The sequence below is a fragment of the Aedes albopictus genome, chromosome 1 (assembly GCF_035046485.1).
Source record: "Aedes albopictus strain Foshan chromosome 1, AalbF5, whole genome shotgun sequence".
Lineage (NCBI taxonomy): Eukaryota > Metazoa > Arthropoda > Insecta > Diptera > Culicidae > Aedes > Aedes albopictus.
Window position 1 is genome coordinate 165,070,575 of NC_085136.1, and position 15,349 is coordinate 165,085,923.

The window sequence follows — 15,349 nt, forward strand, 5'->3', positions numbered from 1 at the left end:
AAATTAATTTAATTTTGTATGGCGAAATGCATCTAAACTTGAATTACTTGAAATACAAAGCTTTCCCCGAAAAAAATATTTGGTAGGCTTAATAGTGGTCACCATTGTGCACAACCACTACCAAATATTTTTTCGAATAATGTGTTCCACTTTGAAGAATTTGCCTTTAGATGGTATTCGCCATACAATATTTTTGCGATTTACTTTTAGCGATATTTCGTACATAGAAGCTAGCGCCACATTGGTCGATGCGGAGAATAGGAAAACAGCCGATGTAGTTAATTCATTGATCACTGAAGCGATAACGACCTTCAGAACTGCCACTTTGTTTCATCTCGACAATCTGGACTGCTGGCATATCAGCGAATATAGCAATTTCTGGAACCGGATGCATTTGTTACACAGTTTGTCGGTGTGTGTATGGTAAATCCTCTTGTTGTCTACCGCGTCGAGCTAGTTGATTTGCCGGCCGTTGATGCGCATGAAGCAGTTCAGCGGGGTAAGAAACTTCGGTAAGACCGATGCCGGAATACGATCCCTTCGTCTTGGCTTCGTTCACCTTGATCTTTCAGCTGGACAGGTATGTAGGCTACGTAGGGAGTGACCCCCCGTTGCAGCCGGGAGCGATAGTTCTGTGAGGTGCGGCTATTAGCCTTTTCGATGTCTAGCACTACCATAGCCGTGTTCTTCGAGACAGCCTTGTGCCGGTGGATTATATTCTCCACACGTACTAGCTAGTGGACGGTGGAGTTCCCCCTTCGGAATCCAAACTGCTCCGGCACGATGAGGTTCCTTTCGTCGATATGATTCGTTAAACGCTCATTGCCGAAAGCAAAGTGATAGGTCGGTAACTCGATGCAGCTGTTGAGTCCTTCCCAGGTTTCAGAATGGGGATAATGTTCGCCATCTTCCACCTAGTTTGGAAGTGGTTCAGTTGGAAGCCCCTGGTGAGGATCACCGCCAGGAAGCGGTACGATTTGCCCGAGAGCTTTTTCAGAAGCAGGTTGAATAGCCCGTCATTGCCGAAGGCCTTCATATTTCTTGTTCGCTTGATTGCCGACCTAACCTCGTCTTCGGTAACCTGTCCATCGAAAAGAGCTTTATCGTTGTCGACGAGTTGGTTGATGGTTCGTCGTACCGCTTCTACGCGGGGACTTAGTATGCTGGGTCCCAGGTAGTGCGCCCCTACCAGCTTGGTGGCGATGGCGTTTGCCTTGTCCGACGGGGAGACCAAGAGAGAATCGTCGTCCATCGAGTGGGCGGTTGGGACGTCTTGGTCTAAATACATCCAGCCAGGTGGAGGGATTCGGTTTCGCTCAGGTAGTGCGGTAGCGGCTACGACGAGGCTATGCTGGACGGAAGAGGTTGGCTGATTTGTCTCGCGATGACAGTTCACATTGATCGATGGGAAATTCGGTACCTTGTAGAGAAGCCGGGGGAACTGTTCCTTCGTCGCTGGGGGTGGTTGTGGCCGTTCTTGGCAGCGTTGGTGCATCTTTGAGGCTTTCCTACGGATCTCCAGAAAATCCGCGAGTTTTGTTCCCACAGTTCGCACACTTTGGGTCCGTTTTTTCCTCCATCGAGTTGCCGGTTGTGTTGTGTGTGGTCCGGCGCACTTGCCACACCGCGGTTGCATGTGGCACTTTTTGGTACAATGTCTGTAGACGAGGCAATTGCCGCACTGGGTCACCTGACGTTTTCTCGGGCGGAACTTGTCCTACCCGGCGATGATCTGGAACGGCCTTCACGTTCCGGAGTTCCTTCAAGGTGGTAAAGCCCTTCTCGAGGTGGACCAGGTATGGCCCTTCCCGTTACCTTTCTCCTGCCGGATGGAAAAAACGTTCATAGGCTTCAGATTGTGCACCTCATGGTGATCCTACAGATCCTGCATGATCGATTCCAGGGTGCACTCTTCCAGACCGTGAAGGAGTCAGGGGCTTGCTTCAGGGCACGTCGTGCGTATAGCATTCGTGCCGTTTGCGAAATCAAACTTAAGTCTGCACCTGGTCTGGGTATCAAACGCTGAATGAATAAATCGGTACAATGAGTGCGATATTTATAATGGGATATACTTATTCTCCTTCTCTGTTACCCTGCTATTGGACAGAGTTTGAAAAAGGCGCCAACCAATCAGCGTGAGACAGTTGGCGCGTCGGTCGGCTGACATGCCGGTGGAGTTCTCATGTTATATAATAATGGTAGTTAGTGTTTGTTAGTGGCCAAAATGCTCGCGGTAACTCCAGGTTAGTTGTATGTGTGATATGCGGGGATGTATTCTATGGGAATGGGCTATGGACACAAGGTTAACAGTAGAGTGAGAACGGCGACTGCACAAACCAGGATTGAAATAGCACACACCGCGTTCGCGTTGTGCGCGATCATGCTTATCGGTCGCTGTACGGTTCACTTATTTGCCCAAGTACATCTCTGCTTCTCTGGGCATGCTTCAACGGGTACTGTTGGGCCTCCGATTTTCACCCCTGTAGCATCACACTTCGTTCTTCTCTCTCGCCATCGGCTATAGCCTTTTGTATTCACCTCATGGCTTCACAGCACTTATTCCAGAGGTCGCAAAGCTCCTCAATTCAGCAGTACTCATACTGGGCGAAGTGTGTGACTTATATCGATGTTTCTTAGCATGATTAGCAGCGAGCCAGTGCTGCCATTCTTCGGCTTCAAAATCAACACCAGATATTCTCTTATGGGAGTTCCGACGAAAAGTTTTGGTTGAACTGCCTCGTCTTCTACATCCGTTCGCGAAGTTGCTTTCCAGTCTATATACTTTGTAACTGTTATGCAATACTCTACTATGCACCTCCATAGTATCGAAATGCAATCACCACACACTTATCAGTCTCTAGGTCTCCCGCTAACACAGAACTTTACAGAACATGAAAGTGCCTGATATACCCAACTAATATTTTTGCTGTATAAGAGCTTAAACGAGCTTTCTTCCAAAAGCGTTTGCTCCATAAGCATTTATGCAACTACTTTTGTTAGTAGGGTAGATTATCGATTCTCGATCAAATGTTAATGTTAGTTCTGTGATAAGCCCAAGTTAGGTTATTTCAACGATATATAATCGTTGTCTAGAATGTTTTTTTTTTCTATAATATTATATTAGTTCTATAATATTGCTGACAAACTCCTTTCAACTAATCAATCAAACCCAATCTGTTTCACAATCTTCAGTAAACGAAAGAAGTAATCATTATCATTGGATAATTTAATCATGAAATGTAAGCCTTGCTTTTATCCATCCATTATACAAACCGGCAAAAATTCGCTAATGTCATCTAGCAAACAACTTCCAACTTCGCTCCTTCCACATAACAATGACATTCGTCTGGCGAAAGTTGAAAATTGTGTGCGACAGGGTCTGTCCGCAATTTGTTCGTCTAGTTCCTCACCTGGAATATAATCGCTTCGCGCTCCGGCTCAGACGCTTTGCTGAAGATGGTGTTCATTATTTCCAAGAACTTATCTCTCGGTAACGACGTCGCTGCATCTTTCTCGAAATAATCGATGAAATCGTACAACAGAAAGTATGTGCCTGCAGAAGGAAGAAAGTCGCAAAAGGGAAAGAGAAAGCAAGATTAACGACTGAAACGAACCCGGAATGAGAACGGCACAGACAAACAGACACCATTATTGGGAGAATTATTCCACTAAAAGCGTTGAGTAAAACTACCGACATCTGTAGCGCTTCATTTGTCCAGTATGATTGGTAAATAATATATTTTTTGAATGACACCCCCACGTCTGTTTGTCTGTGCCATTAGTAGTAGTAAGGCAACACCAGAACTGTCACAATCCCCTGCGAGGAATTCCATTTCGCTAATATGTCCGGAGACCGGCATGTGCCTCAGCCAGGTTTAACGTTAGACATTATTTTTCGGATTCCTAGAAGCACCGCTCTAACTGAAATATTTAGCAGACGAGGGCAGATGGTTCATGCACCTTCCTTACGGTTAATTTAAAGATGTATTGGAAGCTTGGAGCTTGGCTCTACCGTTGTTAGCTGTTTTTTTTTCTTTTTCTATTTGTCATGCAAATCACCTCGATTCCTGGGAAATTTCGCTTTTGTGCAACAAAGTTCTCAGATGAAACCTCTCATATCAGGGAGAGCAACAAGTAGTGATAATTTTCGAGAATTAATCTACACTAATAAGGTTTACCAGTTTCGACGTGTGCTGTAACTACCAGCAATGATGCCTATAAGGCACAGGTTGAGAAAATGCAAACAATGTAATTTTCAATTACAATTTTATTTTTAGTAGAAAGCTAATTTAATGCAATTTCTGATAACGTTTGGTCACATAAGTGTTTGATTGCTTGATTGTTTGATCCTTGCACATAACAGAAACACGTGTTTGGTGAACAAATTGAGTTTTGAATTGCGAAAAAAAAATCACGTGCTCCGGAGGGAACCGCACCCACGACTCCCAACTCTAAAATCCGAATTTTCAACTCGAACGTGAAATCTGTGCTGCTGCACGGCAGTGAAACTTGATGTGTATCAGTGGAGAACACTCTACGGCTGCAGGTCTTCATCAATAGATGCCTGCGGTGTATAACTCGTTCATGGTGGCTTCACAATTAGATCTCCACATGGAACTCCGTTGTTGATGGCATCAAGAGCCGATAGCGACAGTAATTCGGGAGCGAAAGTGGAGCAGGGTTGGCCACGCTCTACGCAGGGGCGAGAACGAAATCTGCAAGCAAGCGTTAGATTGCAACCCAGCGGGACATCGCAGCAGAGGTAGACCCAGAGTCTTATGGCGGCGGCGCCTCTACAAGCAAATAAAAGAAGTCGACAAAAGTTTGAACTGACCACAGGTCAAGGCGAAAGCTGGTAATCGCCCAGGATGGAGATCTTTCAGTTCGGCCCTCCGAGCAACCATCGGTGCTCAGGACTGAAAGTAAATAAGTAAGAAACATTTCAACTGGGACAGAGCCTGATACTCTTGAGATACCCGTGTATCTGTATAAGATTCTCGGAAGTTACTTCCAGAATCGAGAACTAGTTTACTACACAGGGGTGGGTCGCAAGTGTTTTCACATAACCTCAGGAGTCCCGCAAGGTTCCATCCTAAGTCCGGTGTCATGTACGACGAGGTGTTGAAGTACAGTTCCCGGTATGGGTGGAGATCATCAGTTTTGCTGACGACATTACGCTGTAAGTCTACAGTGAATCGATCGAAGAAATGAAGTTGGCTCACCACAAAACTGAGGTGGTAGTTGTAAACAACCGGAAGTCACAGCAGCATGCAGTGATCAGTGTAGGCGAAGCGCTCCGTCAAATACTTGAGGATCGACAATAAGTTTACCTACGGTAACCACGTTGATTACACCTGTAAAAGAGCCTCCACAGCTATAGTGGCACTGTTCCGGATGATGTCCAATAGCTCTGCGGTGTACACCAGTAAGCGCAAGCTTCTGGCTAGTGTCACTACGTCCATACTAAGGTATGGCGGCCCGGTTTGGGGCACTGCGCTACCGAAAGTTACCTTGGTAAGCAGGAAAGTAATTAAAGGCTGACGAGCCTAAGGGTTGCGAACGCGTTCCGTACCGTGTCACACAACGCGTTCTGCGTCATCACTGGTATGGTGCCTATTGGCATCCTTATCAGGTAGATAGCAGGATTAACAGACATCATGGGGAAGTAACATTCCACCTGACTCAGGTCCTTTCAGACCATGGCTACTTCCGACAGTATCTACACCGTTTCGGCCATGCGGTTTCTGCTGAATGCCCGGTTTGTGCTGGTTTAGAGGAAACTGTGGAACACGTTTTGTTCGTGTGCCAATATTTTCACACAATGCGTGACTGCGTGCTTGCCACATGCAGGGAAGACAAAACTTCGGAAATCTTGTCTAGAGGATGCGTAGGAATGAGTTTGGCTGGAGTGCCGTTTCAACGGGTATCACCCACATCAAGCGCCAGCTTACCTTCGGTAGCCATGCCTGCAAAAGAGCCTCCACAGCTATTGCGGCACTGTCCCGGATGATGTCCAATAGCTCTGCGGTGTACGCCAGTAACCGCAAGCTTCTGAATAGTGTTGCTAAGTCCATACTTAGGTATGGCGGCCCGGCGTGGGGCACTGCGCTAAGTACTAAATGCTACCAACGGAAGCTGGAAAGTACTTACAGGCTAATGTGCCAGAGGGTTGCGAGGGCGTACCGTACCGTGTCACACGAAGCTCTCTGCGTCATTACTAGTACACAGATAAAAAAAAATCCATGTAAAATTACGCCAACAATAATGCACATAAGGGGAATGCGATGATTGGCGGAAAATTATGCTCGGGTTGAATTTTACACGTCTGAAATTTTCAGGAAAAGCAAATTTACACGCCATAGCTGAAATTTCAAACGCTGCGTTTTGTTTTTGTTTTTCACCGAATTCAGTGGGAAGATGCAATCAAACAGTGGAACCAGCAGAGGTGGAAATGAGATAGCGGAAAACCCATCCATTCAAGTTCAAAATCTGATACTGCCGCACCTGCGTAGAGCCATCGATGTTAAATAAAAGAAAATATTGAGATTGTGCTTGATGTTTTTATTTGCCGTTGTTGATTTTGAAAAAAAAAAACACTGCAATTATAATGTTAATTTGAACACTGCTGATCTGAAAATCGAGAAATATCACAAACAAAAAATTTTAATTATCGTTCACTTCACGCTCTCGTTGCACTATCTGATGCACTACCATTTCCACGAATATTTTCCTTTGAATCTTTAAGATTCAGGAACAAACTGCCAAGATTATCCGGAACCAGATCGATGGGGCAATTTCCTTCAGCTAACAGTTTGGAGCACTTGCGCGAGCTCACTCGTACAATTTTTCCAATGACAGATCATTTTCTCACGCTGAGCAATTTAAACTAATGATGAGCGTCGAAATTTGTCCGAAAATGTGCACAATCGTTTTTATAAGCCACTTAATAATTCAATTATCTCTACTCCAACGGGATCGATGAAAACGCGGAGACCAACTCAAACTAAACATGGCTACCGTCCACCGTCTCGGCTGCTTGCAGTGGCTGTGACATTGGAAGAAAGTCATGTAAATTTCAGATACATTTGGCGTAATGCGTGGAAATATAGGAATGGTAATGTAAATTTCATAAATCACATATAAATTTCCACGATTCTTGGCATTCCACGTGCATGATGTTACGCTTAATTTTACGCGTAAAATACAATTACATGATGTTTATTTAAACGATTATTTGAAATAGGCTACAGCTACTTTTCACATTTTTTTTTTCTGTGTATGGTGCCTATATAGCCGAGGCGGTAAACGCACGGGTATTCAGCATGACCATGCTGAGGGTGACGGGTTCGATTCCCGGTCGGTCCAGGTTTTTTTCGTAAAGGAAATTTCCTTGACTTCCTTGGGCATAGAGTATCTTCGTACCTGCCACACGATATACACATGCAAAATGGTCATTGTCAGAGGAAGCTCTCAGTTAATAACTGTGGAAGTGCTCATAGAACACTAAGCTGAGAAGCAGACTTTGTCCCAGTGAGGACGTTACGCCAAGAAGAGGAAGAGGAAAAATGATGTTACTATGGTTTTCTTGAAAGTTATGAAGATTTTACTATTTACGGTATCTAAGATTGATGTTACCTGGGGATTTATGTACTACATATGTAATTTTAGAAACTATTTTAGGTTTTTGTGATGAGCAAAGCAGAATCAATATGCTTTCGAAATTCTAGCGAAAGTTTCCTTCAGAAAAAATCGTAAATATTCTCGCTGAGCAAGGCCTTGTTGAAGTTACTTCCGAGAATTTTCTTCACATTCATTGAAATATTGTACAGTGTTGACAAAAACTATTTTAAAAAGAACATATTCAGATGATGCTCTTCCAAATCATACCTACAATTGTTATTTCCAGTAAATGTTTTTTTGGGCTTAAATTCTTGTAAATTTAACAGAAACCATTCCATTCATCCAAAAAACAAAGTATCAGTGAGTTTTATTATTTCTATTTTTTTTTCTAGAATAATCTTCCTTATTTTTCTTAAAACATTTCTGCAGATATTCTTTTAAAAAATCTTTCAGTGATTAATTTGACTTTTTTCCACATTAAGAGTAAAAGGTATTACCTTCAGAAATTCCTTCGCAGATTCTTTCAATAATTCTTATATGTATTTCTCAATGCTATTATTTCACATTATTTCCTAGGTTTCTCCTGAAAAATCTTGATTTTTTTTTTAGAAATATTCGAGAGTCCCCTTCAGAAATTCATATAGAGATTTCTGCAAAAATATATTTAAGGATTACTTAGAAACTCTTCACTGGATTTCCTTCATGGGTTCCTTTAGAAAATTCTGCAGATATTCCTTTAAAAATCCCTCCAAGGATTCCCAGAGAAAAGCCTCTAATAATTCATTCAGAAATTGTACCAGGGTTTTTATGAAAATATTCAACAGATTTCTTTAGTAATTTTTCCTCTGGAAAGAAGAAATCTCTCACATCGCTTAGAAAATCTTCTATTGTTTCTGATTTTTTTCTTCTTTAATTCCTCAAGAAAATCATTAATAAAAAAATCTTTCAGAAATTTCTGCATATGCACATTGCTTCAGAAAAGCTGCTACTGATTCCACTCTAAATTACATTACAACTTTACTTTGAAATCTTCCTTGAAATCCTTCAGAAATTCCTCCAGCGATTTCTTCATAAATCCCTGTAGGGATTTTTTAGGAAATCTTCTAGCGATTCTTTAAGAAACTTTTTCAGAGATTTCTTCAAAAATTCTGTCAAATATTCTTTCAGGAATTCTTCCAGTGGAGATCCACAAACTCTTACAAGCATTCCTTCAGACGTTTCTTCACGAATTTATCCAGAAATTCATGCCTGAATTGCTCCACAAACTCCATTGAAAAGCCTTGCTGAAATGTTTTCGGATTAACGTCAGGTATTCCTCTGGATTCCTGCAGAACTTCCTCCAGAGATTCTTGCATAATTTCTTCTAGATATTCCAACAAAATATCTTAAGAATTTCAGAAGAAAACTTTTTAGAATAATTCAATAATTCAGAAGAATTATTGGAGAATTCTTCAAAACCCAATTAAATTAATCGCCGCGAATCGGTTAAATAAATCGTTTGAGGATATCTGAAAATCCATGAAATTTAATAAAATATTTTTAGAAACAAAATTCAGTTTCACAATTCTTGAAGAAATGTATGCATCATTTATGTTAAGAATCTGAAACGGCATTTTTAATTATAGTAGTCGTACTTATAAAACCCGTATAAGAGAAATTAATTTTGCAAAGTTTTTAGGCGTTTTCGATCGAAATTTGTAAAGAAATACACGAATGAAAAATATTAAGAAATAAAAAAAAATCTGGAGGAAATTGTTTTTTTTTTTTTTCAAAACACCAGAATCCAACATTTAGAGAAATCTAGAAAAAAAGAATATCGGGTATCGCGCTACTTGGGCGGTGGCTTCTATATTCGTCTGTTTTCCACTATAACTCAGTCAACTTTGAACCAATTGACTTGAAATGTTGTACACGGGTAGATACCATACCTATCCTACCACATTCCAAAAGTTGTGTCAATTGGTTCAAATTAGACAGAGTTATAGTGGAAAACAGACGAATATAGAAGCCACCGCCCAAGTGGCGCGATTCCCTCCATAAACTTTTGCAAATTAACAATGTCTAATAGTCGTGGGCGCCAATCTGTATACTTGCCAAGGGCGCTATGGGGCCACGCTACGGCTCTGGCTGTGGGGCAAAAGTTCGCACTAGATTTCTGAGTCTAGTACATCAATATAATTACAGAATCTTTGAAGCAATGATAATTTCGTATAGAAACGACTATATATGCATAATATGAGTAGTATGCATCCTGAAATCGTTGCGAGAGAGGGTCTGAACTTAGTTTTATAAGAGAATTGATTGTAAAGCAAACATTATATTCACGCATTTAAATCAATAAATGAAAAATGGCTGTTTTAAAATGACATCATCCTCGGCGTGTCTATTCGTATGTTTCTGAAGGTCTTATGTTCATCTACTTTACCGGGGTCTTTCATAGCTTAATTAGTAAATTGACAGTTATAATCCATCACCATTACTGATGGGGATAAGATTCGATAACAGTCCCGTTCAACAGTTTTGCTGCATATTTGATATTTTTTTCATGCATTTTGTGCAACACGTATCTCTATCATTACCCCACAATGTATTTTGACAACTTCAGTAACGCTGTAAAGGACTGCTCTTAGTTAATAGTTGTGGAAGTCTTCATAAAACACACTCTTTACAAAAGCTGAACACCAGGTCGTATTCCAGTTGGGTCGTAATTCTAAGAACAGAAAGAAGAGATTTCATGGCTAGAGTGAAAAGATGAACATGAATTAACATGAAATAAATGAACATCACACCAATAAACTACCCTGGACAAGGTGCGAACTTTTGCCCCGCATAATGCGAACTTTTGCCCCCACTATGGGGCAAAAGTTCGCATTGGAGTACTTGTTTTAAAAATGGTATTACTAAATCTACAAAAGGAACGCGAAAAAATCTAGTACTACGTTTTGAAGGCAACATGAAAGGGACCCGTTTAACGAAGAAAAACGATATTATTTTCTTTTCGTTCAAAATTTATTTTGTGAAGTCTGTTAGGTGCGAACTTTTGCCCCGCATTACTTTACAGATTTTGAGACATATTCGCTTTAAATTAACATGCAGTAACGTAAACGAGGACAGCTACGCTCAATCGTCTGCCTCGCTGCGGAGACTGGTCTCTCTCGCTCTCTGTGGCCGAAGCGGTACAACAGTTTGTTCCTTTATGCTGGAAAATGTTTATCTTTGATTGCCTTCTCTTCAGCTTGGTGAGACAGCCTAGAGGGGTTAGGCGTGAACTCTCACTCGGAAGATCTGAGTTCGATTCTCGTATAAAGGTTTTTTAAGTTTCTTTGAAAAGTCGGTGCTATAATTAACACTTTTCTCTCTGCTATCAGCAGTGTAATTTTAAGATCACACATAAATTTCTGTCGAACACGATGGAGGTCAATTTGTTACATTCAGTTCGTCATAAATTTACAGATTTTGTTCGTACTGTGTAACGGCATCCTTATCAGTGAGGACATGTAGTGCTTCCAAATGCGCGGCACAAGAAGCATACGCAGGACAGTTGCTTCTGACAGTATCTACACCGTTTCGGGCATGCGGATTCTCCCGAACACGTTTTGTGCGTGTGCCCGCGTTTTCGCACAATGCGTGACCGCATGCTTGCCACATGCGGGGAGGACACAACTTCGGACACTATGGTCCAGCGAATATGTAGGAATGAGTTTGACTGGAACGCCGTTTCAAGGGCTATTACCCATATCGTCTGGGAGCTACAGAGGAGGTGGCGCGTGGACTCGGAGAATGGCTAGTTCAGATGCAGTACAAGAGGTGGTCCAGGGGTTCGGAGTCGGCTTCGTAGGTCATACCGGTGCCCTGCGGTCGAGACCGCCCCTTCCAGCGATCAAGTGGCCACGGAGAGGAAGTCCCGGTAGTGATGCTGTCGTGGCGTCGGTTTACTGGGTTGGATCCGAGCCTGCGGTTGGAAAGGGGTCCCCGGCAAGGTCCCGGGGCAGGTGGAGACAGGTGGGTAGTGATACCCTTGCCTCCAGCAGGTCAGATCGGGTTGCACGTGAGCATCAGTTCTTGATGTCTGCCAAGCAGTTGGTCGCGGGCGGGGTTGACCCTACCCGCCTTCCGAGGACAAAGGGAGTGGTGAGGACCACTCGGGAAACTGGCTAAGCGCCAGCATACTACCGTGATGGACTCTCCAAAGCGAGTCATCGATGTTCGTTGCCGCAGGCTACGCAGCTAACCTTGAGGGTGCGATGTGCACTAGCCCCTCTCTGAAGCAATGCCTTCTTGGTGGTTCCGGAGATACGTAGGGTTTGGCGCACGCAAAAAAAATCCATTCTGATAAACGTGAACAAACAAACGCAAATATGAGAACTGACAAATATATACCGTGAACTGGAATTAGTTCCAGCTGTCAATATGGGCGTTCTAGAAACCGTGATATCTAGTTCACAGGGTACATTTCTTATTGTTGTTATCGTTGCTATGCATAGTTCCCGTTTGTTCTCGTTGCCGTAACTGAGAGTGCACGTATATCGGAACGGATTTTTTTGCGTGCGACTATGGGAATGTGTTTAGTAGGTTTTAAGGACGTGATGAGTGTTGAAGCCATTTAGAAAGCTAAACATTCGCCTGTGCATATGTTCACCCAAAACTCAGTGTTGGTAAAAACTCAAGTTCTCAAATCTCATGGTTGAGTTGTTTCACGCGCGATTCTTGACTCGCCAAACTCACCACCGAAAAAATCATGCATGAATTGACTGGCGATTTCGCTCATTGCTTTATTTCTTGGTGTACGTATTATTTACTTCAAAGTTTTTAGGATTATATGATAGAACAAAAGCAAACCTAGCAAACAATAACATTGAATACCGTTCATATTAACTTGGAATCGTTTTACAAGCGAACGAGATTTCGGCGCTTGACTCGTGAGAGCGAGATTTTGCATGAAAATCTCAGCACTAAGCAGCCAACCTCGAGAGCGTAAACTGTACTCTAACCTCTCTCTGATGCAATATCTTCTGGTGGTTCTGAAGCGACGATAAACGCGGTGGCAATGGGTACGATTTAGCGTTGGTTTGGGAAAGTAGCCCCTTTATCCTCTCAGGTGTCTGCTGAACAGACCCCGAAGTGTTTACTTTTTGCATTTATGAAAATCTTTCTTCAGCATTCAAATGATGGCATATTCTTCATTCGCATTTTATTTTACAAACAATTATTTATAAACAGGTTACATCGGTCGCATCTCTTACCAAGATGAATCCAGATCATGTAAGTACGTTTTCATCCCTTCCGGCTAGCAAAACTCCTTCACGTGACAACGGTGAAAAATGCAGAGGTATACTCGTTCTCTGGTAGCAACGAATGTTGCACTATCATTTGTCTTCGATTACTGTAGACTCCATCTATTGGTTATGTATATAATTTTTATTGTTAGATGGAGTAGCAGTTTCCACGGACTTCTATCCTCACGTAAAAGAAAATACTGCTTGAATTCTACTCTATCTTTTCAACTAACGTAAACCACCATGAAGTCAGAAGCCCAACAAGTGGTTTTGCCCCGTGTAAAGTACGAATTCCATCTCCCATGAAGCAATTACTTTCCAGGGGCTCTGTTTGCATTAAAATGTGTCTCTGTTAAATACACACCGATACCGCACCGTAGTATACCCACATCGCTTCGGCCACGATGGTGCGTGCGATAAGCGCTTTACGATATCGTAAGCATACCCCGAAAAGCCTACTCCGGATTTTGGTCACGCAAAATTACTTTCCCCGGCTGCTATTCTCGAGCCGAGCTACCGGTTGTAGAGTAGATATATTTCGCACGCCCACGCATTTGTTTGCGGAAAGATGCTGGCTGGATGGAAATGGGCAGTCTACTTTTAGTGGCACTGATGGTAGGGTGGTTTCGAGAAACAGATAAGTCGAGGAAGTACTCCGATATTTGTCTTATTAGCCTCTAGCTAGCTGTTTGATAGGCATGGAGGCATAATATATACAGTTGATTCGAGAATGAAGTTTAACAGCTTGTCTTCGACATTTAATTTGTTATCATATAATAACTACAACTACATACAATACCCAAGAAAAAAATATCCGAATATTTTTGGTAAACTCATCCCACGACCACCCTATTTGTCATCTCTGGTATGTTTGTTTGCGCTGTGGAAATGGGGTTTGCCACATGCGAGTCTGCAACATTAGCACCGAGATCAGAACGCATAAACAACGGTATACTACTGAACTCTTTAAGCTTAGTTAGCAGACTGACTCTGAAGCTTGTCGGTCACGAACGTTACACCTTGAAACAGCATCCCGCTGAAATGGACTAACAAATGGCTTATGTATGATACATTCAAAAGTTTGCGAAACTTCTATCATTTGTCTTTAATTTTAAAATCGTAAAACTGCCCACCTCCTCGAAAGTGTTATGTACTAGGTTATGTATTTTCGCCACAAATAATAGCATTGCATAACCTACTGGAATCCGTGAAGCTCTTGACATCTACAATGTCATTTATAGACACTATAGGGATATTCCAGGTCCACCCAACTACCTTGGAGTTCAGAACTTCAAGTCTACACTCGTAACAAGACCCATATCTGTTATGCTGCGTAACGTTACATAATCAACCGCAGTTACTGGAGTAATCTGAAGTCTACTAGCTTATTATATACTTTTGGGACATTCAGGATCGTCGAAATTGTTCTCTAATGAAGTCCTTAATAACTTTATGTGTTCTCGCCATAAATAATAGTATTACATAGTCTGCTGGGATTCACGAAGCTCTTGGAATATCAAATGTCATTTAGAGACACTACAGGGATGTTCCAGGTCAGCCAAACTACCTTGGAGTTCAGGACTTCAGGTCTACACTCGTAACAACAGCCGTGTCTGCTATACTGAGTAACGTTGCATATTTATCCGTGGTTACTGGACCAATCTGAAGTCTACTTGTTTATTATAAACCCTTGGGACATTCAAGTTCGTCCAAACTGTTCTATAATGAAGTCCTTCAAATCTCCAAAATAAAATAAGCTATATGTGTTTTCATCATCAATAATAGCATAGCATAATCTGCTGAGATCCGTGAAACGCTTGAATGTCATTAAGAGACACTATAGGAATGTTACAGGTCAGCCAAACTATCTCGAAGCTCAGAACTTCAGGTCTACACTCGTAACATCAGCTATATCTAGGCTTAATAGATTATGCATCAGAACTCTATATAGCCTAAACAGAAACTTCAATTGCTGTAGATGCTAGATATTAAACATCATAATAGTTTGGATGGCCCCGGCTGAACTTATGATGTCCATTGAACATTCAGAAGATTTATTGGAACATTGAACATTCAGAAATCGTAGCTTAATAAAAAAAGTTACCGTTACACTCGTAGCCTCTTTCCCGACTGATTTCATACTGTCCATTGAACTTACATTAGACTTACTTGACATGATAGATTTCAAATCGTAGCTTTGTATGCTGAAAGAAGTTATCGTTACACCCGTATACTTAAGGATCTAAACTCAAGAATAGATCGAATGACCTAGGATATCCCAACAGATCTGATACTGTCTATTGAATTTTCAGAAGACTCTCTGGACATGATAGATAACAAATAGTAGCTTTGTATAATAAAAGAAGTTTTCCGTTACACCCGTAGACTTTGGGATCTAAACTCAAGAGCAGTTTGGATGACCTAGGATATCCCGACTGATCTGATTCTGTCTA

The 15,349-nt window shown here is 41.9% G+C and overlaps 1 protein-coding gene across 3 annotated transcripts in view; it reads right to left on the reverse strand.

Moving 5' to 3' along the window:
• LOC109431516 (acetylcholinesterase) overlaps positions 1–15,349 on the reverse strand; it is a 178,100-nt gene that overhangs the window by 45,915 nt on the left and 116,836 nt on the right. For all 3 annotated transcript variants that reach the window (XM_029862027.2, XM_029862026.2, XM_062845732.1), the window contains exon 7: positions 3,411–3,553. In XM_029862027.2, the coding sequence (XP_029717887.2) occupies positions 3,411–3,553 (143 nt within the window). The remainder of the gene's footprint in view (positions 1–3,410; positions 3,554–15,349) is intronic.